Source organism: Macaca thibetana, chromosome 13 (assembly GCF_024542745.1).
Source record: "Macaca thibetana thibetana isolate TM-01 chromosome 13, ASM2454274v1, whole genome shotgun sequence".
NCBI lineage: Eukaryota > Metazoa > Chordata > Mammalia > Primates > Cercopithecidae > Macaca > Macaca thibetana.
This window is the reverse complement of record NC_065590.1, coordinates 1,223,881-1,248,074: the sequence shown is the minus strand read 5'-3', so window position 1 is coordinate 1,248,074 and position 24,194 is coordinate 1,223,881. Positions and strand designations below refer to the sequence as shown.

The following is a 24,194-nucleotide window of genomic DNA, read 5'->3' as shown; positions in this document are numbered from 1 at the left end:
GGCCTGTGGCACAGGACTCTTCGTGCCACTTGGCTGTGGGCAGCCGAGCACCCTGACCACTGCCTGATGTGGATGGCCAGATGGGCAGGGAGCAGTTGTCCCAAGTGCAGCCATACCTTGAAGACCAGGTAAGAGAACATTCAGGAAAACATTGACATTCACAAAGCTCTGGAAGTGCTTGGAAACCACCAGTTGCTTCATTTCTCCAGATAATACCTGTGGTGTCAGAGAAGGCAAACACTGGTTACCCTGGGCCAGGGGTCACGGCCAGCCCTTTTCGTGGGAGCGGTGCGCCCTGCCCTCTGTTCCCCGCTCTAACTCTCTGTCCCCTTTGGCCTGACAGGTGAAGACATGCACCTGTGGTGCCCCTCACTGCAAGAGGTCAGGGAGGCATTCCACAGCCTGGGTGCCCACAGTCCCGCCCTGTACCCTCTGGGGCCCTTTTGGCACGGCGGCAGGTGAGTACTTCTCCTTCCTCACTGCCTTTTTCTTTCATTCTTTTTAAGAGACAGCGTCTCCCTGTCACCCAGACTGGAATACAGTGTCTCTCTCTCACCCAGACTGGAATACAGTGTCTCTCTCACCCAGACTGGAATACAGTGGTACAGTCATAGCTCACTGCAGCCTCCACCTCCCAGGCTCAAGTGATCCTCCCACCTCAGCCTCCTGAGTAGCTGCCACTACAGGCACGCACCACCACGCCTGGCTAATTTTTTAATTTTGTGTAGAGGTTGGGGGGTCTCCATATGTTGTCCAGGCTGGTCTTGAACTCTTAGGCTCAAGGGATCCTTCTGCTTCGGCCTCCCAAAGTGCTAAGGTTACAGGTATGAGCCACCCCACACCCAGCCACCTATTGTCTTGTTTGTTTGGAAGGTGCTGGACTCAGGCTCTTTCCCATGTGTAGGGAATTGCAGAACAACCACACACCCCCACCTGTGGATCTGAGTATCACACCAAGAAGGAATTTCCTTGCTCCCAGCCTCGGGGAGATGGGAAGCCCCCAGGATGGACGAGCCTGTTTTTGGCACTTTCTGACTCAGCCTCTGCTGCCTGCTCCTCTCTGGTGAAACCCAGACTTCAAAGCCCGGTTAATATCCTTGCAGACACATCCCAGTCCCTTGAGTCTCTTCAAGCCACTTGTTTGGCCCCTACCTGGTATCCGCTTGGGAACAGCGGGGCATGCTTTTCCGTTCCCACAGCCCTCAGTTTTGTGTTGTGAGTGCCCCCGTTGAGCCCCGGGCTGGCTTGCTGGTGGACAGTCATGGTCATTTGCCTTTGCCTGGTCCCTGCCTGCGGGGAGGAGCGCCACGTGATGCATAAGTAGCTCTGGTAGGCGGATGGTGACTTAGCTTAAGGTGGTAAAAGTGTTATACATCATCATCTTGTTCTGCACATTTTAGCACATCCAGACTCTCTGGAGCCCTTGGAGAAGGTGATTTGAGATGGAACAGAGTGTTTTGAAGCCTGGAGGGGCTGTCGTATGGGATGCTCCCCGCCCCCCACCCCGTGCTTCCCACTGACAATCTCTCAGCCCCAGGAGGTGCCAGGCCCCCCTTCCCTCGCCTCAGCGGGCAGATGTTCCTCTGCATGGAAAGTGGGAGCTCTCCTAAGAACCTGTTCCACGACTGTGTTTAGCAATTGTCTGCCAAGCCAACCCGCACTCAGCTCTGCTATAAATACCCCACACATGTGCCAGCCTGCCGCGCTCCTGCCCCTTTCCCTCCCGGAGCTCGCAGCTCCATGTCTGGTGTAATGAGCCGCTTGCCTCCTCCTGGCACAGAGCTGCAGTCGCACACCGTCTTGGATGAGCGGGGGAGAGAATTACACTCAGAAAAACAAATGAAAGTCTGAGGCAGGCAGGGGCCGTGGAGTCCAGAAGAGCCACTTGTGACTGCTGTGATGAGTGTCCCTGTGTCCTCCTGGGAGTGGGAGGCGGTACTGGAGACGTAGCCACCAGCCCTCGCTCCACTCTGCAAAGAGCTGCTTCCCCCACTGCCTCCCGGTTCTCCCAGGATTTGACTGCGGCCTGCCCTTCATGCTGCGGGACAAGTCTGTTGTCTCCAGAGGCGGAGTGGGCAGGAGGGATGGGAACTGTGGCCCTTTAAACACCTCTTCTTAGGTACTCGGGAGCACAAACCCCACTGCGCAGACTTCAGCTTTCCCAGACGCAGCTCAGCTTCGTGTGGGAGGAAAGCAGGGCTGTGTTGTCCTAGATCAGGGCCCAGGGAGCTGCCAGGGCCTCATGTCGTGTCCCAGACACACCGTAATATCTACCTCTGGGCCCCAGAACGTTGGCCTGGCTGGTGACACCATTTCCCATCAGAGGATTCAGAACTGCCCTCAAGGACCTGACTGACAGCCACAGGGGTGAATTCCCTGCCCCTGGCTCTGGGAGCAGGCTGGGGACCACCTGCCAAGCCCCTCAGGTCTGGAAAGGCTTTCATGCTTGGAGCTCCTGCCCTGTGTCTTCCTCAGGTAGGAGGATGGCGAAAATGCCTGGGTAGGTTTCCTGGACTGCTGCTTGTGTCATGGATTGGAGGGTGACCCCTCTGGGGTATTCAGGAAGCATCAAGGAGGTTCCAGCATCTCCTCCCCAAGGGCACGGCATCCTTCATGGATACATGGGCCACAAGAGAAACCCCACGGCAGGCCATCTTCTCCCTGTGGTCCTGCTTGTCCTGGCTCCTCACCAACTCAGAGGCTGTCTTGGGCGAGCTGGCTCCGCCCAGGCGCCTCTTTTCTGCTGACTTCCAGGGATGCCTCCATCCAGGGGAACAGATGCCTCTGGGGCTTCTCCTGGGCTACCCACAGCACCTCACAATGGCCAGGGCTCAAAATGAGGGACTCAGACATCTGTGCGTGGCCCCACCGTGACTGGGCTGTGTCTGTAGTTGCTCTGAGACAAGTCTTCCACCATGTCTTCCTGATCTCGGATTTCCTTAAAGGCCATCACCATCTCCTATCTAGTGCTTCTGGATTTCCGTTCAGAAAGATGTGGTCCTTCCACAGCTAGGCCGTGCAGATCCCCTGGCATCCACCTTGTTGGAAACAGTGGCCCTCTGCTCAGTCATGAGACTGGGGAGGGGAAATGGGAGGACGTCTCGGGGAAAGGATGGAGCGTGGATATGAATGGGAAGAGGGTGGAGGGGGGAGCTCGTCAGCATCCTCAGAGGGGCTCGTGCCCACGTTGCTACACAGAATGGGCCTTGCCAGGTGCCCCCATCTCCCCCAGGAGCACAAGGGAGGTCCTTAGGTAGCTGTGCATGGTCCTCCAAGGCTGTTCCTGCTGCCGAGCCCAGCTGAAGTTAGAGCCTGCTCCGATGCATGGGCCTGGCCGCTGAAGACCAAAAGCCTGGAGCTGCTTCCTGGTGCCAGAAGCCTTGGCCATTTGGTTTTCTTTTTCTTTTTCTTTTTTTCTTTTTCTTTGAGACAGAGTTTCACTCTTGTTGCTCAAGCTGGAGTGCGGTGGTACAATCTCAGCTCATTGCAACCTCTGCGTCTGGGTTAAAGCAATTCTCCTGCCTCAGCCTCCTGAGTACCTGGGATTACAGGTACATGCCACCATGCCTGCTAATTTTTGTTTTTTTTTTTATTTTTAGTAGAGATGGGGTTTCACCATGTCAGCCAGGCTGGTCTCGAACTCCTGACCTCAGGTGATCTGCCTGCCTCGGTCTCCCAGAGTGCTGGGATTGCAGGCATGAGCCACCGCGCCCTGCCAGCCACTTGGTTTTCAAAGGAGCAGCCTGATGCAGAGGCCAAAGAGGGAAATACACGACAGTTAACACGTTGACCGGACGTCCTATCAAGCGCGGGGGCAACTGGTTGAGGAGGCAGCTCTTGGTTAAGGCGGCAGTGGTTCTCATACACTACCTGCCGTCTTCCCTCTGAGGACGTCGGAATGCCATATGGATGGTAACTTCATTATGTTTTCAACTTTTGGGGGAAGATGCGGAGACCTGGGTAGAGGTCAATGACGTGTCCCTCATAAGGTTAATGAGTATTGAACAGTGTCTCTGAGACAGAAACCCAGTTCCTGGTTGCTGGCCACAGACCCTGGAGCCAGGCGTGGGACCGATGAAGCTGCTTTGCTCATAGAGTCCAGTGGTGGGACCCTCAACTCACTCTAACCTGCTGAGCCCAAGAAGGGAGCAGGGATAACAGATACGCCGTTGAATTCCCTGGCTGTGACCCCTTGCTGGCAGCCCCTTGCCGGCAGCTGATGGGGGATCGTCCGATGCTGCATCTCAGAACGGCGGCCGCAGATGCCAGCAGTTCAGTCAGATCATTCCTCCGAAGGGCACGGATTAGAGGACCCCATTATATTGCCCATGAGCCTGTGGGCCCACCGAGTTCCGGAACTCTGGCCAGCCAGGCCTTCACTTGGGAAGGCTGACATTTCTTTCCAAGGAGGACAGGGCTCTCCCCACAGCCACACTCCCCTCTCCAGCTCAGAGAACACGTGTCACCACCTCACACTTTTCAACGTTCCTTCTCCCCTTGGCAGCATCTCTGTCCTGCAGATGTTTGTCGTCGACGCTGCCTGCCTATGCTGACAAACCTGAAAACACACCCGCCTATGGGTGCACGTGTTGCACGCTCAAGGCTGGTACGAACCAGAGCTCCCCTTCACGTACTGGCACAGCCTGTGCCCAGATGTGCAAATGCCAGCCTCACCCATGCAGTTGTGGCCATAATAAATGCTGAAATCTGGGAGAAGGACTGAGCCCCGCCCCCGTCTCCACTCCCCCACCAAGTTTGGTTTGTTGGCACCAACTTCCTGGTACCTCAGAGACAGATCTCCTCCTTCCCCTTTGAGCTCAGCGCCAAGTGGAGAAGAGCAGAGGCTTCACAGGAGCTGTAGGACGGCGCTCTTCCTCCCGTGTGCCAGGGGCCTGCCTGGAGCCTGCTGTCATTGGCAGTGTGGTTGTCGTCAGTATCTTCATTTACCACTGTTAGCAGGAACCTTAAGCCATTTTTTTAAGAGTGGAGAAGGGGGTGAGACAGCAGAGGGGACCCTCATCCTAAGCTCATTTAACATACTTGAAATCAACAGTATTCATTTGGCGACAGAAAGGGTGAAGGTGATCGTGCCCAGGCTGTCATCCTGTGAGCGCGTGCCTGGGAGGGAGGCTTGTGGGAAGGGTGATGAGACTGCCATCCAGTAAGACCCACCGAGGCCCCCCTAAGTAAGCATCTCACCACCCTGTGTGTGACTTGGTCTTTAAAGCAGGGGGATTTTTCTTTTCGCAGCCTCGGCCTCTTACATCACCTGGTGCTCAGCCAGATCGGGTCCAGCACTCGGGAAAATGCCATGCTGGGCTTGTCAGCAGACAGCACATCAGCTCAGGGTGACACCTTTGGAGGAGGTTTCCAGGGCTGTTTCTATTCTGATTTCCGCCATACTTGCTGTCTTGTGAGGCAGCCCCTGTGACAGCTACCACGTGGAGCACTTTGCAGTGTATGCAGGGTCAGCCTTGCGGAGCGGACCCAGGGAGGACTCGAGGACTTTGCGGGGATTGGAAGTGTGATTTTCTGGTTTCCCAAGTGCTGGAAAACTAAAGCTGGAGGCCTCACCTGAGTGGTAACATGTGGGAACTAGTCCCCAAGGAGCGCCCCACATGCATCCCCTGCTCCTAGAGTTCACACGGTTCTGTAGCCTCCTCTTCCACCAAGTCAGGTTCGGCCTGTGTGACCAGCAGAAGAGATGGGATGTCACTTTCAAGGTTAGGTTATGGAGGGCTGTGGCTCTGTCCTGGGCATCTTCTCGCTCCCTCTCTTTCTCACCGCTGGCTTGGAGAACCAGTGGCCACGTGGAGAAACCCTGTGGAGAGGCCCTGGGGCCTGCGGATCAGTGACCAGGTAAGTGAGCCGGGAGGCAGGCCCTCCGGCCCAGTCAGGCTCAGGTGACCGCAGCCCCACCCAACATCTTGAGGGCAACATCTGAGAGACCCCCGAGCCAGGACCACCCAACGGAGCTGCCCCTGGATTCCTGGCCCTCAGAAACAATGTGAGATCATCTGTGTGGAGGGATTTGCTGTGCCCAGCAGATGAGCAGCCTCAGGGCAGCAGTGCCCCACTTTGCGCCTCACTCCTGCTCCCGTGCCCTGTCCTGGGTTTCCCGTCGTCACTGTTGTTGTCTTACCACAGGGTGCTTCCAGGCGAGGCTGGCCTGAGTGAGAACAAGGAGCAGGACGCTCCCCAAGAGGTGGCCTTGGACATCAGCCTGGGCCACATCTACAAGGTGAGTCGAGCTGCCTGCCTCACCCAGGGCACTGTCGGCTCGTAGTTCAGACCCATTCAGCAGCTTAATTCGGGGAGCGTCACGGAGAATCTGTGGCGAGCTCAGCACCACGGCAGGCACTGTGCTGGCTGTGGGCCGGATGCTACAGAAACCGTGTTATGGGAAACGGGTCCTGATATAGGCCCCAAGAGAGGGTTCTTGGATCTTGCACAAGAAGGAATTGGGGCCAGACGTGGCGGCTCATGCCTGTAATCCCAGCACTTTGGGAGGCTGAGGCAGGCGGATCATTTGAGGTCAGGAGTTCCAGACCAGCCTGACCAACATGGTGAAACCCCATCTCTACTAAAATTACAAAAACATTAGCGGAGTGTGATGGTGGACACCTGTAGTCCGGTCTGCTCAAGAGGCTGAGACGAGAATTGCTTGACCTTGGGAGGCAGAGGTTGTAGTGAGCTGAGATGGCACCACTGCACTCCAGCCTGGGCGACACAGTGAGACTCCATCTCAAAAAAAAAAAAAAAAAAAAAAAAAACGGACGCAGTGGCTCATGCCTGTAATGCCAGCACTTTGGGAGGCTGAGGCGGGTGGATCACCTGAGGTCAGGAGTTGAAGACCAGCCTGGCTAACATGGCAAAACCCCGTCTCTACAAAAAATACAAAAATCAGCCAGGTATGGAGGCTGAGGCAGGAGAATTGCTTGAAACCGGGAGGTGGAGGTTGCAGTGAGCTGAGATTGCACCACTGCACTCTAGCCTGGGCAACAAGAGAGAAACTCCATCTCAAAAATAAAAAGGATTGGAAGCAAATCCATAGAGTAAAATGAAAGCAAGTTTATTTAAAAAGTAAGCGAATAGGCTGGGTACGGTGGCTCATGCCTGTAATCTTAGCGCTTTGGGAGCCAACGCGGGTGGATCGCGTGCGGTTCAGAGTTCAAGATCAGCCTGGCCAACATGGCAAAACTCTATCTCTACTAAAAATACCAAAATTAGTCGGGCGTGGTGGCGTGTGCCTGTAATCCCAGCTACTTGGGAAGCTGAGGCAGGAGAATTGCTGGAACCCAGGAAGCAGAGGTTGTAGTGAGCCAAGATCGAGCCACTGCACCCCACCCGGGGTGACAGAGCAAGACTCTGTCTCAAAAAAAAGCAAAAGAATGAAGAATGGCTACTTCATAGGCAGAGCAGCTACTATACCAAGGGCTGCTGGTATAGTATTTTTATGGCTATTTCTTGATTATATGCTAACTAAGGGGTGGATTATGAGTTTTCCAGGAAAGGGATGGGCAATTCCCAGAACCGAGGGTTCCTCCCCTTTTTAGACCGCATAGGGTGACTTCCTGACGTTGCCATGGCATGTGTCAACTGTCATGGTGCGGGTGGGAGTATCTTTGAGCATGCTAATGCGTTGTTAGCATATAATGAGCAGTGAGGCCGACCAGAGGTCACTCTAGTCATCATCTTGGTTTTGGTGGTATCTGGCCAGCCTCTTTCCACCAACCTCCTCTCTCATCCTGTAAGAATATCTAATCTCCTGGGAGTGCAGCCCAGTAGGTCTTAGCCTTATTTTACTCAGCCCCTATTCAAGATGGAGTCGCTCTGGTTCAAACACCTCTGACAAACACACTCTCCACACTTGTGCCTGCCACCCAAGACCCTGCAGGGGCCTCGAGTCCTGGCCTCACTGTTTCCTGAGCTCCTACCCGGCATGACCGCGGGGCTCACAGTACCATCCCTCCTCCCTACGTGTCTCCCAGGGAACTGGTCCTCAAAGTCCTCTCCCGTTCCCCCACAGCCTGGCCACCCTTGCTCTCTTCTTTCTCTCTAGTTTCTGGCACTGTGTGCCCAGGCCCAGCCGGGGGCCTACACTGATGACAACCTCGTGGGACTGATTGAGCTGCTGTGCCGCGCCGGCCTGGACATGGGGCTCCGCCTGCTGCCCAAGGTTGACCTCCAGCAGCTTCTGCTCTTGCTCCTGGAGAACATCCGGGAGTGGCCGGGGAAGGTACCACACGCCCAGAGCCTGGTCCTCACACAGCTTCATCACGAGGGACCAGGGTGGCCCCTAGAGTGCCCTGGGTGGGGATGGCATTGCCTGGAGGTCATCGGAATGCCCCTGGTCTCTGTGACTGCCCACTTACTCCCCTGTGCGGGCTGGGAGGCGAGAGCAGTGGGAAGGCAGCGTCCCCCTGCAGCCCATGGGGTGCCCCTCTCCTGCAGCTCCAGGAACTGTGCTGCACCCTGAGCTGGGTGTCTGACCACCACCACAACCTGCTGGCCCTCGTGCAGTTCTTCCCGGACATGACCTCCCGGAGCAGGTGGGTGCCGCTCCCCTGCTGCCACCTCCCTCTCACATGCATCTTTTCAGGTTCTTGCAGGAATCCAGAGTCCTCCCCATCAGCCCCAACAAACCTCCCCCGCCCAATTGCTAATCCCCAGGAGGGAGAACTAAAAATATAACTCACTAATGAGTTCTTTACAAATGAAAAAAAAAGCCTAATTTTCTTAACGTGGTCTTATTAGCAAAACAATTGCCTTGTGCAGTTAGCTCCTGCCTGCAGGGCCCCCACTCTCCTTTCTTTGGGGCTCCCTCCCCAGTCTTCAGCTCCTCCTTGTCATTCAGACCTCAGCTGAATTGTGTCCCCTGGTCACCCCATTCCCACTTGCACACTCTCGATTCATCCTTCTGTTTTGTTTTCTGCCTAGCATTTACCCTGCCAGAAATGATGTTACTCTCTGTTTCCTTGTTTATGGCTGTGGCTTTCCTCGAAGTCACCTCTACCAGAACACCTCCTTTGTCAGGGCCACTGCCATATTGTCCCGGATCTAGAACAGTGCCTAGCGTGCTGTTTAGCGCTCTGTAAATTCTTTTTTTTTTTTTTTTTCTTGAGACAGAGTCTCGCTCTGTCACCCAGCCTGGAGTACGGTGGCGCGATCTCGGCTCACTGCAAGCTCCACCTTCTGGGTTCACGCCATTCTCCTGCCTCAGCCTCCCGAGTAGCTGGGACTACAGGCGCCCGCCACCACGCCCGGCTAATTTTTTGTATTTTAGTAGAGATGGGGTTTCATCATGTTAGCCAGGATGGTCTCGATCTCCTGACCTCGTGATCTGCCCACCTCGGCCTCCCAAAGTGCTGGGATTACAGGCATGAGCCACCGCGCCGGACTGTAAATTCTTTTTGAATGAATGAAGTGGGTAAACAAACTCAGCCAAGGAGGAGATGAGGCCCACTGGCTGGATCTGGCCCTGCTTTTCTCTCCACCTTCCTTCTCCCACTTCTGGCCACAGTCTTACGGAACTGCCTGCCCTTCCCGGAGCAGACCACTCCCATCCACTCGCCTCCCTCTTCTCTCTCCATCTTCCCTTCTCTTTCTGGGCCTGTCCCTTTGCAACTCCCCCTGCCTAGAATGACTCCCTTCCCATCCCTCACCTTTGGCAGACACCTCTGTGTTACCCTCCACTGGGACCCCTTCCCTTCCCCTGCAATGTTCCGAGGGTGGTCTCTGGGAGCCGGCTTGGAGTTTGAATCGCCTCCCACCCCAGGGCCCAGCCTCGCAGAGGCTCTGCTTGTTGACTGAGTTACGTTCGTGTCTTGGGCTCCGCTTCAGTGCTGGGCAGGGAGTCCCATCTCTTTCCCTCTTTCCTGGGAATCTGACTGGCAGAGAGGCAGGCTGTGCGCAGTTGGGAGAGGGCAGGTTTTGGGACTTCTGGAAGCTCTGTCAGAGGTTTCCGGGACTTCCGTCGGGGAGGCTGCCTGCAGCCCGGCAGCCTGGGGCTTCTTGGGATGGAGAGGCCGACCTGCCTCCTGATTCCCTGTTCTCCCCAGACTGCCCATCCACTCTGCTGTGCCGGCTGGAAATGACAGTCCTAGAGGTTTCTGCCATCCCCAGCTGCTACCCGTTTCATCCCTAAATCCTGTCCTTTCTGCCTTCTGTGTCCTAAACCCTCAGTCCAACTCTGTGGCAGCCAGGACCGTGTCTGCCTCACACAAATCAGTCACCTCCTTTCCTGCTTTCATCTCACCGGCTCACCTGGAGGGTGGCAGCGGCCTTTCTTCCCCTTCCCCAAAGTCTGTCTGCTCTGTAGATACCTGTGGGTTCCTGTGATGATCGTGTCTCTGCCTTGCCAGGCTCCCCATTGCCTGCAGGGCCAGGCGCCAATTCTTAGGCTGGCCCCCAGGCCTCCTCGTCCACCTCATCCAGCCAGTTTCTCGTTTGCTCCATCCAGGGCATGGTGTTCGTGGTTGTTTTTCTCACACATACACACAGTAAACCTCACTCTTTTCATGGCTGCATAGTATTCCCCTAGTGTGTGTGCCATAATAGTCTCGTAACGTAGCAGGACGAGTCACAGGCAAGAACCCCTCAGATACCAAGTTGTGGAAGGAAAGGGCTTTATTTAGCTGGGAGCATTGGTGAACTCACGTCTCCAAAAACCGAGCTCCCTGAGTGAGTAATTCCTGTGCCTTTTAAGGGCTTACAACTCTTTATTTATTTATATTTTTTGAGACGGAGTCTCGCTCTGTCGCCCAGGCTGGAGTGCAGTGGTGCAGTCTGGGCTCACTGCAAGGCCCACATGAGAAGGTCATGATCGATTGAGCAAGCCGTGGGTACGTGACCAGGGGCCGCATGCACTGGTAATCAGAATGGAACAGAACAGGACAGGGATTTCCATGGTGCTTTTCCATACAATGTCTGGAATCTATAGATAACATAAACCGGTTAAGTCGGGGTCAGTCTTTTAACTACCAGGCCTGGAATGCAGCATTGGGCTGTCTGACTACTGATTTCATTTCTGTCTTCTCTTTAAACTCCTACTTTTCCTTTGAGGCAGAAAACGGGCGTAAGATAGGATGAGGGGTGGTGTCCTCACTTACTAATACTGGACATTCTTCCAGTGACTGTTTCTGTGAGCTTTGGGCATCTGTGCACATGTTTCTATGGGATAAATTCCTTGAAGTGAAATTGCAACCCTGAAGTATGTAAAGCTGGACCTATTAGTAACACCACCAAATGGGTATGAAAATGCGTGTTTTTCTGCATTCTCATTAATGCTGCATATTCTCAGTTTTGTTTTTGAGTTTTAGTCAATCTGGTGAGTGGAAAATGTCATCCTGTGGTTCTAATTTTCATTTCCCCGATTGCCAGCAGTGAAATCGAGTATCTTTTCATGTATTTATTGGCCTTTTGTGTTTCTCTTACTGTAAATTACCTTTTGGTATTTCTTACCCACTTGCCTATCGGTTAATTTATCTTCGTATCAACTCTGTGGATCTTCATGTTGCTTATTATGTTAAAATGCGTTTTCTCCAAAGGTTATCTAGATTGTCCTTTGTAAATCTTAATGTACGGTCCCTTTCAGTGAACTGGATTTTTTTTTCTTTTTTAACTTTTTCGGTTCTTTCTTAAATCTTAGAATAGATTTAGATTTACAGGACAGTTGTATGGATAATACAGAGAATTGATTGGGGTTTATGTGTAATTGAATCTTTCTGTATGGAAGAGGAAGGGTTTCCCCACCAAGACCGTAAAGAGCGTGTGCTTGCTTCTCTTTCAGGACTGGCTTCACTTTGTTTCCTTCAGCTCTTAATCCCAACTGGAATTGGTTTGTCCTTTGTATGAGATAAGGATCTAACTTGATTTTTTCCATCCCCAAACAGCCAGTGGGGACCCAGCGTCAATTTTTTTGCCTTCTGTTTTATTTTTTTAGATAGGGTCTCACTCTGTCACCCAGGCTGGAGTGCAGTGGTGCCATCATGGCTCACTGCAGCCTCCACCTCTTGGGATCAAGCGATCCTCCTGCCTCAGCCTCCTTAGTAGCTAGGACTACAGACACATGCCAACACACCTATCTAATTTTTAAATTTTTTGTAGAGACAGGGTCTCCCTATGTTGTCCAGGCTGGTCTCAAACCCCTGGGCTGAAGTGATGATCTTCCCACTCAGCCTCCCAAACTGCTGGGATCACAGGTATGAGCCACCATGCCTGACCTTTTTGGTCTTAACAATTAATCCTTTCAAGACAGATTTGAAGCTACCTTCTCCATATCCTAAGTTTATGACTTTGCTCCTTCGTCTGCTAGCCCTGTTAAACCGTGATTTCATGGATCAGTGTCTTTTGTGGAATCTGTGGGTAGCTCCAGGGCCCGTGGCAAGTGCCCTTTAAGTGCGGGGAAATGAATGAGACAGAGCATCTTGCGCCTGCCTTTCAGGCAGCCACGTAAGCAGGGCGATGCTTCGTGCCAAGAGCTTTCCTAGGAGGGAGGGTGCCTTATCGGGATCAGTGTTGATTGATTTTATTTTTATTTTTCTAAGTAGATAAAAGCATTCAAATAAAATTCATAAGGTACCACGGAGTACCTTTTTGAAAGTACCCCTTTCAAATTTGATGTTGAAAATGCGCCTCTTCTCCTGAGCCAGAGCCCCCGGCTGGCCGCCAGCCTCTGCGTGGGCACGATCTGCCATTCCTGCACCTTCCTTGCTGTTCAGGGTGTGCTCTGGCCGTCGTCCCTGACTGGGTTGTAAAGGGCTCCTAATTCTTCTTTCCTGCCGCGTTGTACTCACCGGGTCTTCAGTGAGCTGCTGCTCCACTGTGCTGCCTGCGGCGGCCGAGGAGCTTACTGGCTGCCTTCACTGGTGGCTGCCCTACTGGGCTCTGTGCCCAGACTGACCCCAGGAAGAAGGGCAGATTGTTGTACGAGGGGCTGTCACACTCTTTGTCTACTCGACTGACTGGTTAAGCACAAAGCGAGAACTCCCGCTGATGCGCTCGTAGTACACCCGCAGCCCCTGCCTCAGCGCTCGAGACTTCACGGGATGCACTACAAATGTGAGGAAGAGCTGGGCCTAACCATGAAAAATGAAAGTGAAGACGAAGGCAGACCACCTGAAACACAGCCAAGGGGAAGAGGAGGTTCTCGGAGGGAGGTCCACCTTGGGAGGTGGCCCCACTGGGGCAGTTCAGGCAGCGTTGGGAAGAGCAGCCTGCCATCCCCGCTTCTGTTCAGGGCTCCTGCAGCTGCTCGCATGCTACTGAAAGCTGATGTCCCAGGCTCCGGGGACCCTCCTCCTCCACTGCCTGCGGCTGTTCATTAAACATCCCGTGTGCGCCGCTTCAAAGCAGGTCAGATGAAGCCCGCTCACGCAGGCTGCCTGGTCAGATGGAGGAATGGACGAAGGCTGCCTAAAATGGCTCACAAAACCAGCCCTGACAATGACGTAGAGTTCCTTGCCCGTCAGACCAGAATCAATCCGAAAGGACAGTGCTGCCCAGCGTTGGCAGGATGTGAGGAAATGGGCATATGCTTCCCTGCTCGTGAGGTGCGGTCAGTAGTCCCTCTGGAGGCCAATTTGGCAAAATCAAGCAGATGACTTTAAAATGTGCACACCCTTCAAAAAACTAGATCGTTTTCTGGGAAACTAGATAGCGAAGATTGATCGACGAGGATGTTTGGCATAGTAATGTCGTGATAGTGAAGAACTGGAAACTGCCTCAGCGCCCCACCACCAACTCAGTTCTGCCCATGCTACGGTGTATTATACAGTACCTAAAAATGATGTCACAGGAAAATGGGAAAGTTAATGAAATAAGGCTGAATGGAAAAAAGACTTGGAAGCCATATGTAAAGCACGATGCCAGTTCTGTTTTGGGGAAAAGAAAGGTCATCTTTGGGTGTGAGGTTAATAGGAGTGGCTTTCGTCGCCTTGGGCTTATTTCCCCTTTCTTTTTTTCTTTTCTTTCTTTTTTTTTTTCCCCCCACTCTGTCGCCCAGGCTGGAGTGCAATGGCACAGTCTTGGCTCACTGCAACCTCCGCCTCCTGGGTTTAAGTGATTCTTCTGCCTCAGCCTCCCGAGTAGCTGGGACTACAGGCGCTATGCCACCACACCCAGCTAATGTTTGTATTTTTAGTAGAGACGGGGTTTCACCTTGTTGGGCAGGCTGGTCTTGAACTCCTAACCTCGTGATCCGCCTGCCTTGGCCTCCCAAAGTGCTGGGATTACAGGCGTGAGCCACCGTGCCTGTCCTCTTACTTCCCCTTTCTAAAGACCCTGTTGGCCTCTGAGCTCCTGCTCTTACCCCACAGCCAGTTCTCACCAATTAGCCAGAATCACTTCTATTTAATAATTTCTTAAAGTTTTATCGGCTGGGTGTGGTGGCTCACACCTGTAATCCCAGCACTTTGGGAGGCCGAGGTGGGTGGATCACTTGAGGTCAGGAGTTTGAGACTAGCCTGGCCAACATGGTGAAACCCCATCTCTACTAAAAATACAAAAAAAAAAAAAAAAATTAGCTGGACATGGTGGCGTGCACCTGTAATCCCATCTACTCAGGAGGCTGAGACAGGAGAACCGTTTGAACCCGGGAGGCAGAGGTTGCAGTTAACTGAGATTGTGCCATTGCACTCCAGCCTGAGAGGCAGAACAGGACTTTGTCTCAAAAAAGAAAAAAGAAAAATTTGGTTATAGATAATTTCAAGACATATGACAAACGTTGAGAGGCTAGTAAAATGGACTCCATGCCCCCATTTTCCATCTCAGCAGACGCAACCATGGAGAGGACTCCTTCCCTCACCCAGTGCCCCCCACCCCTGCCCCAGATCATTGTGAAGCAAAACAAATAGTAAGACATTTTGTTCAGTAGGTGTCTCTAAAAAGATAAGGTCTTGGTGGTTCGTTTGTTGTTGTTGTTGACGGAATCTCTGTCGCCCGGGCAGGAGTGCAGTGGTACCATCGAGGCTCACTGCAGCTTCAACTTCCTGAGCTTAAGTGATCCTCCTGCCTCAGCCTCCCAAGCAGCTGGGACTACAGGCGTGCACCATCCCACCCAGATAACTTCTTTAAACTTTTGTAGAGACAGGATCTCTCTGTGTTCCCCAGCCTGGTCTTAGACCCCTGGGCTCAAGTGATCCTCCCACCTTGGCCTCCTGAAGTGCTGAGATCACAGTGCCCAGCCCTCGGTGGGTATTTTAAAACATCATTACAACATGATGATGACACCTAAAACACTGAACCATAAAAGAGCTGTCATAAGCAGTTGAGTCACTTCCCTGCTCCAGAATCTTCCAAGACTTTGCATCATCTTGGAAGGAAGCCTGGAGTCTTTGAGGTGGCCGCTAAGGCCCCTTTGCAGTGTGGCTCTGCCCTCTCAGCCCTTCTCCCTGTCCCCGGGGTGCACTGGGCACTTGTGTCTTGGTGCCCACCCTCCCCCATGCCCGCACGTTGGTAGGAGACTCTTACCTTCTCATCATGGTGGTCTCTGCCCACATGTCACTGTCTCGGAGAGGCTTCACCTGATCCTTTTTTCCAAATGAGCTTCCACCTCAGGGCTCTGCAGAACCTCGCTTTCCTCATTTTTCCCCACTGACTGCCAGGACCAGAAGTGAACTGTGACCCGGCCCTCCCCACGCGTGTGAGCTCCCTGGGCGGGAGGACTCCCTCCATCTCCCGCATGACTGCGTCCCCAGCACCCAGAACAGAGCAGGGACTGGAATATCACGGGTGCTGAGTAAATATTTGGCCAATAAGTAAAAGCCAACAGCGTTTGCCTCTCTCCTAATTTCTTCCCGTGACGGAAATACACGGAGGTTTGCAGGCGGTGTGGGCTTCCTTCCTGTGTTGAGGAGGCATCTTCCTCGCTCCCCTTCTGCCCAGAAGCCAGGAGTCAGGCACTCCTTTGTTCCACCTCTGGGAGCGAGACCCGTGCCTGACCACTTGGACGCTCCTGAGGACAGGACCCAGGGACGGCAGTCCTCTCAGGCTCTTCTGGGCAGGGACCCTGCTGCTCCATGTCCCTTGGCCAGGTTCTCTATCTTCTTGTGAATTCTGCAGCACCCCAGGATCCTCTTAGTGTTCTGTCTGGAGCAGCCAGCCAAGGAGGAACTGACTGATGGAGCGGAAGTGCAGCAGCCTAGGGGGAGAGCAGCCTCACGCCCGTCAGGTCCTTGCATTCCAGGGATAAGAGCAGGGACAGGCACAGATGCACCGTGGCCTCCCTCGAAGCCCTCCTCATTTCCCTGCCGTTCGCATTCACTTCCTCACTGCGGGGCCAGAGGGCCCCATCTTCTCCCCTCACCACTGCCGGGCCCTGGGTCAGCACCTGGACCCCTTCTCCACTGTGGACTCCCTGCCTGCCTGTTCTCAGACCTGAAACTGCACGGCCAAACGGAGTGATGCCACATGGATGTCCCTTGTCCCCACCTTGGCCCGTGACCCCTTCAGGGGGCCCAGAGCCACTGTGAGTTCCTGGCCAGCCTCCTGGGGACCTCAGCAGACTCCATGCTTCCTGCTGCTGAAGCCTCTGCACTCCCAGCAAACAGCCACCCCCACTAGACAAACGCAGTGCGCTCTCAGTTCTCACCCCCCTGCTGCCCACTGCACCCTTTCCCGGCAGTCCTGCCTCTCCCAGAACCTTCTGCAGTCACCTCTTATCCTTGTACCATTTGCTCTTTGTTCACTAGGTTTCTCTGCAGCAAATAAATGCGTTCCTGTGTCTCCTACCTTAAAACAGCCATTCTGTCTCCACCCACATCTCCCTCTCGCTCCTGCCGCAGTTCCAAACTTCCTCCCCCAGTTCTCTCTCTCATGGCTGAGTCCTGCCCACCCTCAGGCAGGTTGAGTGCTTCAGAGCATCAGAGAGAGCTCTCACTGTGGGCGGGTGAGGCCGGAACGTCTGGAGGGAGGCAGTCAAGGCCCAGTCAACCTGGAGATTTCAGAAGGGCCCCAAATCTGGAGGAACAAGAGGCAAGATGAAGGTCCCGTCCGGCTGGGCTGGAGCTGGAGGCAGACGGCAGCGGGAAGGTGGGCGGCAGTCAGGCCATGATTGCCAGGAAGGGGACATGGCTGGAGAGGATGCGGCTCCCTCTCGGGGTGGGGTGGGGTGTCTGAGGGACCTAAAGGGCCAGGAGCTGAGGAGATATACCGCCTGTGGCACCAGGCACTCCAGTCAACCTGCTCCGTCACCAGGGACCCCCGGGCCCTTCCTGATGAGCAGCCAGCACTTCCTTCCCTGGGCTTCCCAGCGCCCTCCTGGCTTCCTCAGCTGCCCTCAGGGACACCCCTCCCCTACCAGCCCTTGAGTCTTGGTAGACTTCAGGATTCCGCCCCAGCCCCTCTTGTGGCACAGGCCCATGAAGTTGGGAGTGCTGGTTGCCCCAATCCAGGACTGGGGCACTCTTTCCACTGCTGGGAGTGCCAGCCCACATCAGGTGTCACCTCTGCCGAAAGTGGTCCCTTTACCAGGGCTGGGCCCCTTCCTTGGCAGCAGCCTGGTGCAGGGGCACAAAGGTCTCCCGCGTTGCCTTAGCTGAGGATGTCTCTGAAGGACCCTGCTAGCTCCGGAGTCCTCGTGGGGTCAGCTGAGACCTTCACTGTGGCTGCGTGGGGTCAGCTGAGACCTTCACTGTGGCTGCGTGGGGTCAGCTGAGGCCTTCACTGTGGCTGCGTGGGGTCAGCTGAGGCCTTCACTGTGGCTGCGTGGGGTCAGCTGAGGCCTTCACTGTGGCTGCGTGGGGTCAGCTGAGGCCTTCACTGTGGCTGCGTGGGGTCAGCTGAGGCCTTCACTGTGGCTGCGTGGCAGCCGGGTCTCCTTTGTCTCTCCCTGCATAAATTCCTTGCATCCTCTTTTCTGATGTAAATTCCCTGCATGATAATATCCATTTCAGAGCCTACTTTCTGGGGAAGCCAGCCTGAGACACCATCTCGTTGGCATCAGAGGCCTCAACTCCAGGGACATGCTAGCAGCTCCCAAACGAATACCTGTGGCCAGACTTTGCTGCTGAGTACCGATCTGTGTGGCGAATGTCTGGGATTCAGCAGGTGGGAAACAGGATTGCCTTCCCAGGAGGACCTCTTCCCTGTCTTCCATGGCTCCATGAGTGGCACCAGCGCCTGCCCACTGCCCAGGCCTGGAGTCCTATGGACAGTTTTGGTGCTCCAGAGCTCTCTAGTCTCCCAGAGTGTTCATGTCTCCTCCTCACCCTCCCTGTGGCTGCCTTGGTGCAGCTGTTCCTGCAACCCCCTTGGATTTCCGCCAGAGCATCCCACCATCTCTTTCCAGGCTGTCTCCACCAGCTCCACCTTGTGCTGTCCCGGAGTGTGACCTTCCTTCAGATGCTCATGTGGTCACATCGCTGATGTGCTTAAAATCCTCAGACATTCCCCCTCAGGGTGAAATATGCCACAGCGCAGCCTGGGATTGGAGGGGCTTGGTGCCCTCTTTCCCAGGCTCACATGCCACCCTGCCCCCTGCAGGCTTCCACGCTTTTACCGCATTCTGGAACTTGGTAGCCACCCCAACTCAAGATGGTCTTTTGCCTCCAAGCTTTTCTGCATCTGTCTCCTCCTCCTGGAGGGGCCTCTTCCCATCCTCCTTCTCTGCCTGGTTCACATCTCTTCAGCCTCAAGACGAGGCTCGGCCAAAGCATCTCCTCTTCGAGCAGCCCGTGTTGCAGGCCCATCAGGCTGTCGCTTTGCTGACATGGGCCGTGGGCATCAGAGGGACAGGTGCTGTGACCGTACTCCCTGAGTCCACAGAGCCTGGCACGGCGAGGGACTCACACAGCACCCTCGGGCTGTGTCTGCTTCTGGAGGGCAGATTTCAAAGAAGCATAAAGAGGTAGGACTTAAAAAAGAAAAAATAGATTACAGGGCTGGGCGCGGTGGCTCATGCCTGTAATCCCAGCACTTTGGGAGGCCAAGGCAGGTGGATCACTTGAGTTCAGGAGTTCAAGACCAGCCTGGCCAACATGGTGAAACCCCAGGTCTACTAAAAACACGAAAATTAGCCAGGCGTGGTGGCATGCACCTGTAGTCCCAGCTGCTCCGGAGGCTGAGGTGGTAGTGAGCCGAGATTGCGCCACTGCACTTCTATCTGGGCAACAGAGCAAGACACTGTCTCAAAAAAAAAAAAAAAATCAGATTCTAAGAAGAGAGGTTTCAGGTGGGCTGGGAGATCTTGCACTGAAACTTTGAATATGGATTACAAAGGAGCCCAGCGAGGAAAAGGAGGGAAGCATTAAAGGCTGCAGGGGCTCCCCTCAGAGCTTGTTCGTGGTCTCAGGTTTGAGAAGGGCACCAGAGTAAGACAACCAGACACAGGGTGTGGACCAGTGGGAGTATTGTTGGGAAATGCCGAAGGCCATAAAAGGAGTTTCTGTGTAGTTATTTTTGAAGCAAGGAGCGTGGTTTGGGGCCGACAGTAAAATGTTCGCCCTGATGGAGAGAGAGCAACACTACGTGATTCCTCTTTTGCTTCTGTCATCTTCGTCAAGGAGAACAGGTTTTCATTTGGAATCAAATATTGGTCGTCGAAAGGGATTAAAGCCTAAGAGAGTGGGAGGCTGCATGGCCGACCTCGCTGTGCAGAGGAGGCTGTGTCCCCGGCGGGATGACGTCTCCCTACTGCTGGGAGACACGCAGATGGGGCCGTGGCTGCATGGGGACTTTGGAGGCAGAGGGCTTCCAGGAGATGGGGGCGACGGTGCTTGATGTGCTCCTCCACGTCATTCCCCAGGGGATTCTGGCTTGGGACCACATACATAGGAAAGGATGCACTGGCTTCTAGGAGTCCTAACAAGAAATCATACCAGACAAGCCTCACTTTTCCACAGATGAACCAGAATCATACTCCAGAGAGGACTGTGCAGTGCCTGTGTGTAGGTTTCCTGGGCATTTGGTAGAGGCTGTCGTCATAGCCTGGGTTCGGCATGACGGAGTGCAGGCCAAACGATGATAGAATGAAGCGGGCTCATTATCAAAAGGTGCTGCTGGCCATCAGAGTGTGCCCAGAGGGCAGGCCCTGTCACCACCCCGAGTTCGGTCTCCACTCACAGGTTGACCAGGGCAGGCCCAGTGTTTTGGATGAGGCTGTTAATGGAACAATGGTCGGATTCACAGATGACATGAATACAACTGACAGCAGACTGAAGATCTCAGAAGATCTCAACCGACCGTAATGATGGACTGAGTTGAAAAGAGAGGCCCAGCTGCACAATTAAGAACAGGATCTGGGAAATGGGATTTGACAGCAAGACGTGTGAAAAAAGAAGACTTTGGGCTCAATCTGTTCACTGTGTTGTGTTGTAGGTCTGCCAAGAAAATGAGCATTAGCCTCAGCTCCGAGTGTCTCTCTTGAAAGGGAACATGGACAACCCCCAGGGCCCTCAGAGGACCCGAACCAAAATGGCAAAAAAAGATGCCGAAAGATGGGAATGGAGGGGCCGTGGCGCCTGCAGGAAGCGGCAGCCACGGGAATGTGGCACCTTCTTCCAAGCGTGGAGGACCTAGGTTGGCGGAGAGCTCCCTCCTGGACGCCCCAGAGGATGGGATCCAGAAGCTTTGAGTGGAAGTCCCAGAAGGGCAGGTTTTGGCGAAATGTGGGAACAATTTCCTTTGGTTAGTCCAGTAAATGAATTTGGGCCGTCTTGGCAGATAACCGCACTTTCTTTGCTCAAGTGAACACTGGTTGGGGGTGTGGCAAAGAGAATTAAAATTAAACTTCAAAGTGTTTTTTTTTTTTTTTTTTTTTGAGACGGAGTCTCGCTGTGTCGCCCAGGCTGGAGTGCAGTGGCCGGATCTCAGCTCACTGCAAGCTCTGTCTCCCGGGTTTTTACGCCATTCTCCTGCCTCAGCCTCCCGAGTAGCTGGGACTACAGGCACCCGCCACCTCGCCCGGCTAGTTTTTTGTATTTTTTTTTAGTAGAGACGGGGTTTCACCGTGTTAGCCAGGATGGTCTCGAACTCCTGACCTCGTGATCCGCCCGTCTCGGCCTCCCAAAGTGCTGGGATTACAGGCTTGAGCCACCGCGCCCGGCCTTTTTTTTTTTTTTTTGAGACAGAGTCTTGATCTGTCACCCAGGCTGGAGTGCAGTGGAGCAATCTCAGCTCATTGCAACCTCTGCCTCGCAGGTTCAAGTGATTCTTCTGCCTCAGCCTCCCGAGTAGCTGAGATGACAGGTGCCCGTCACCACGCCGGCTAATTTTTGTATTTTTTGTAGAGACGGGGTTTCACCATGTTGGCCAGGCTGCTCTCGAACTGACCTCAGGTGATTCTCCCGCCTCAGCCTCCCAAAGTGCTGGGATTACAGGCAGGAGCCACCATGCCCGGCCGACTTCAAGGTGTTTTCTAAGCTTGAGGTTCTGTGATTTTTATCATCATACAAAGAAAGGGAGATGAGAATGGAAGTTGGTATGATTGTCCATGTGTACCTTTTAATTTGCTTATAACACATATGAATGGAAGGACATATAGGAGGACACTTCGTACCCTTTGCAAAAGAGATCATCCATGTACCACTTGACCGTGGGACAGAACGTCTGCGGCTCCCCAGAAGCGCTGTCGGGCCCCTGCCAGGCATTCCCTCCTGCAGAGGTAATCACTTCCGTGGCTTCCGTCACATAGATCCGTTTTATCTGTTTTGTTGGTTGGTTGGTTTTTGAGAGATGGGTTCTCCCTATGTTGCCCAGGATGGCCTCGAAGTCCTGGCCTCAAATGAGTCTCCTGCTTCAGTTTCCCAAAGTGCTGGGATTACAGATGTGAGCCACCATGCCTAGCCCAGTTTTGCCTGTTTTTAAACATTTATATAAACGGGACCATGCAGAGTGTTCTCCCGTGGGTCTGGCTTCCTTGGCTCAACACCTGGTTTGTGGGACCCCTCCATGTCGATGTGCCTGGTTGTATATGGGTTCCTCATGTTGCCCTGTGGTGGTCCACTCATCTGGGTCTGTGGCCGACTGTGTCCCGCCGTCTCCTCGCGTCCACACAGTGCGTGCTCAGACTGGTCTGTGGATGATCAGGCAGTCTGGTGGCTGTGGGCTCGCAGACCCCCGGGAGGGACAGCCAGCTTCTAAGCCCACCCCCTGGTTCTTCCCACCTGACATGTGCACAACAGAAGAGTCTAGGGAAGGAGTGCCGAGCGGGTGGCTGACAGGCAGCCTGATGGACGAGGCCCACGAGCCAGGCGGACACCCTGAGGCAGCGCGTCAGGCAGCATTGCCATGGTGGAACAGGCCACTGCTGTTGCTTCCTGAGCTGCCCTGGGGACTGGAAAAGGCAGCTCATGCCTTTGGCCAGGTGCCTGACAGCCTTTTAGGGCAGTTCAGTGTTGGCAGGGCCCAGTTCCCCTCCCAGGGAGTGAAGACAAGGGGCTCCAGGGGGGCTGTTCTGGCCTATGTCACCACCCGACATCCCAGCAGCCCACGTGGTTGGTGCCTTTGCCTTCCTGGGTGCCGCTTGCGGAGGCAGGGAAGCAGAGCGCTGGCATTCCACTTCTGACTGCGCTGCGGGTTTGGAAAAGTCATTTCTGAATGTCTCAGTGCCTTCGGCTCCTCTGAGTGCTAATCCAGTGTCCTGGTCTTGTGGAGGCCCGTGGTGGGTGGGGGGGACAAGGCGGGGGCAGAGGCTGGCCTGGCCTGGCCTGGCCCGGCTGGTGCACGCCAGGGCTGGAGCCTGTTGCCTTATATGACAGTGACTGGGATGGCCCCATGGCTTCTGCCTCCTCTGAACCTGGTTGGAGTTCCAGGGAGGCCTTGTCAAGTGGGGTCAGGCCTCTTCTGTGGGAGGGAGAGCCCACAGCCAGCGCCTCTGCTTGCGCCCTGCACAGTTTGGGTGGTGTGGGGGTGCGGCTTTTCTTTTTCTCCTCCGTGGAATAAGTTCTCAGTCTGCAAAATAAAAAAGTGGTCTTGCCCCCCTCCTCCTGCTGTGTCCCAGTGGGAACTGAGAATGCGGGACTGGGTTTAAAAGGCGGGGAGGGCCATCAGGATGAAAGGCAGTGGGCAGGCAGGGACAGCGAGGGGACTTGCCACTCAGATATGGCTTTATTTTCATCCATTTACCCTTCTGGTGCTTTTTCTTCATTTCTGGATAACAGCCCCATCCTGACCCGCCCTGCCCGCCTCTTCCCTTCTGGAACCACCCCTAGCACTGCTTTGCCGGCCCGCCTGCTCCCCTCACCCCCAGACCGGGCCAGCCCTCCTTGCCTGCTGCGAGTAAGCGAGTAAACGAGTAAACGAGCTCCCGCGCAGGCCTTGGGTTTTGGATTAATGAAGCCCAGATGCAGACTTCTGACTGGCTTTGAGTTCGCTGTGGAGCAGCTCAGAGGGGCCGTTGACCTCCCACTGTGTTCCCAGCCCAGCTGCTGCCCGGGGTCCTGAACAGCTGGAAAGCCGGCCCTGTCTGACAGGGAGGCGAAGGCCTGTGGGTGGGGGAGAAACTGAAGCTTGGGGCTCTGGGTGTGGGGCCAGGGGGTGGCCTGCACCCACGGGGGTCTGTTGCAGGGGCCGTAGAGCGGGAATGAGGGGCTTGTGTTCGTTATCCTGTGGCTCAGTCCGGGTGGGCGCTGCCTTTCCTCAGTGCTCTGGCGTGGGGGAAGTAGGGAGTGTTGGGTGAGTACACAGGGGCGCTGTGGTGTTGGGCGAGTACACAGGGGTGCTGCGGGGTTGGGCGAGTACACGGGGGCGCTGCGGGGTTAGGCGAGTGCACAGTAGCAGGAGAATCACTTGAACCTAGGAGGAGGAGGTTGCAGTGAGCCGAGATCACACCATTGCATGTCAGCCTGGGCAACAAGAGTGAAACTCCATCTCAAAAAAAGATATATATATATATGCACATATATAATACTATATATTACATTATATATTATATATATTATATATATATATAAAAATATATAGTGTATGTATATTTTGTATTTTTAGTAGAGACGAGGTTTCTCCATGTTGGTCAGGCTGGTCTTGAACTCCCAACCTCAGCTGATCCACCCACCTCGGCCTCCCAGAGTGCTGGGATTACAGACGTGAGCCACCGCACCCGGCTTAACCGGGCATTTTATATTTTAATTTGCTAAATCTAGCAATCCTATCTCCCTTCCAGCTGAATCTTTTTTTTTCTTTTTCTTTTTTTTTTGAGACAGAGTCGCACTCTGCCGCCCAGGCTGGAGTGCAGCGATGTGATCTCGGCTCACTGC

General features: G+C 54.3%; 2 protein-coding genes across 5 annotated transcripts in view; both read left to right on the top strand.

Moving 5' to 3' along the window:
* ANKRD39 (ankyrin repeat domain 39) overlaps nucleotides 1-24,194 on the top strand; it is a 745,852-nt gene that overhangs the window by 654,191 nt on the left and 67,467 nt on the right. The gene's annotated exons all lie outside the window — the stretch shown is intronic.
* Nucleotides 1-24,194, top strand: part of FAM178B (family with sequence similarity 178 member B) — a 218,462-nt gene that overhangs the window by 162,840 nt on the left and 31,428 nt on the right. For 2 of the 4 annotated variants that reach the window (XM_050755103.1, XM_050755102.1), the window contains 4 exons: nucleotides 344-458; nucleotides 6,148-6,241; nucleotides 8,063-8,239; nucleotides 8,455-8,552. The exons of 1 other annotated variant lie outside the window; for it this stretch is intronic. In XM_050755103.1, the coding sequence (XP_050611060.1) occupies nucleotides 344-458; nucleotides 6,148-6,241; nucleotides 8,063-8,239; nucleotides 8,455-8,552 (484 nt within the window). Of the gene's footprint in view, nucleotides 1-343; nucleotides 459-6,147; nucleotides 6,242-8,062; nucleotides 8,240-8,454; nucleotides 8,553-16,858; nucleotides 17,032-24,194 lie in introns of those variants that run through there. One more of the 4 variants, XM_050755104.1, reaches the window with a different exon arrangement.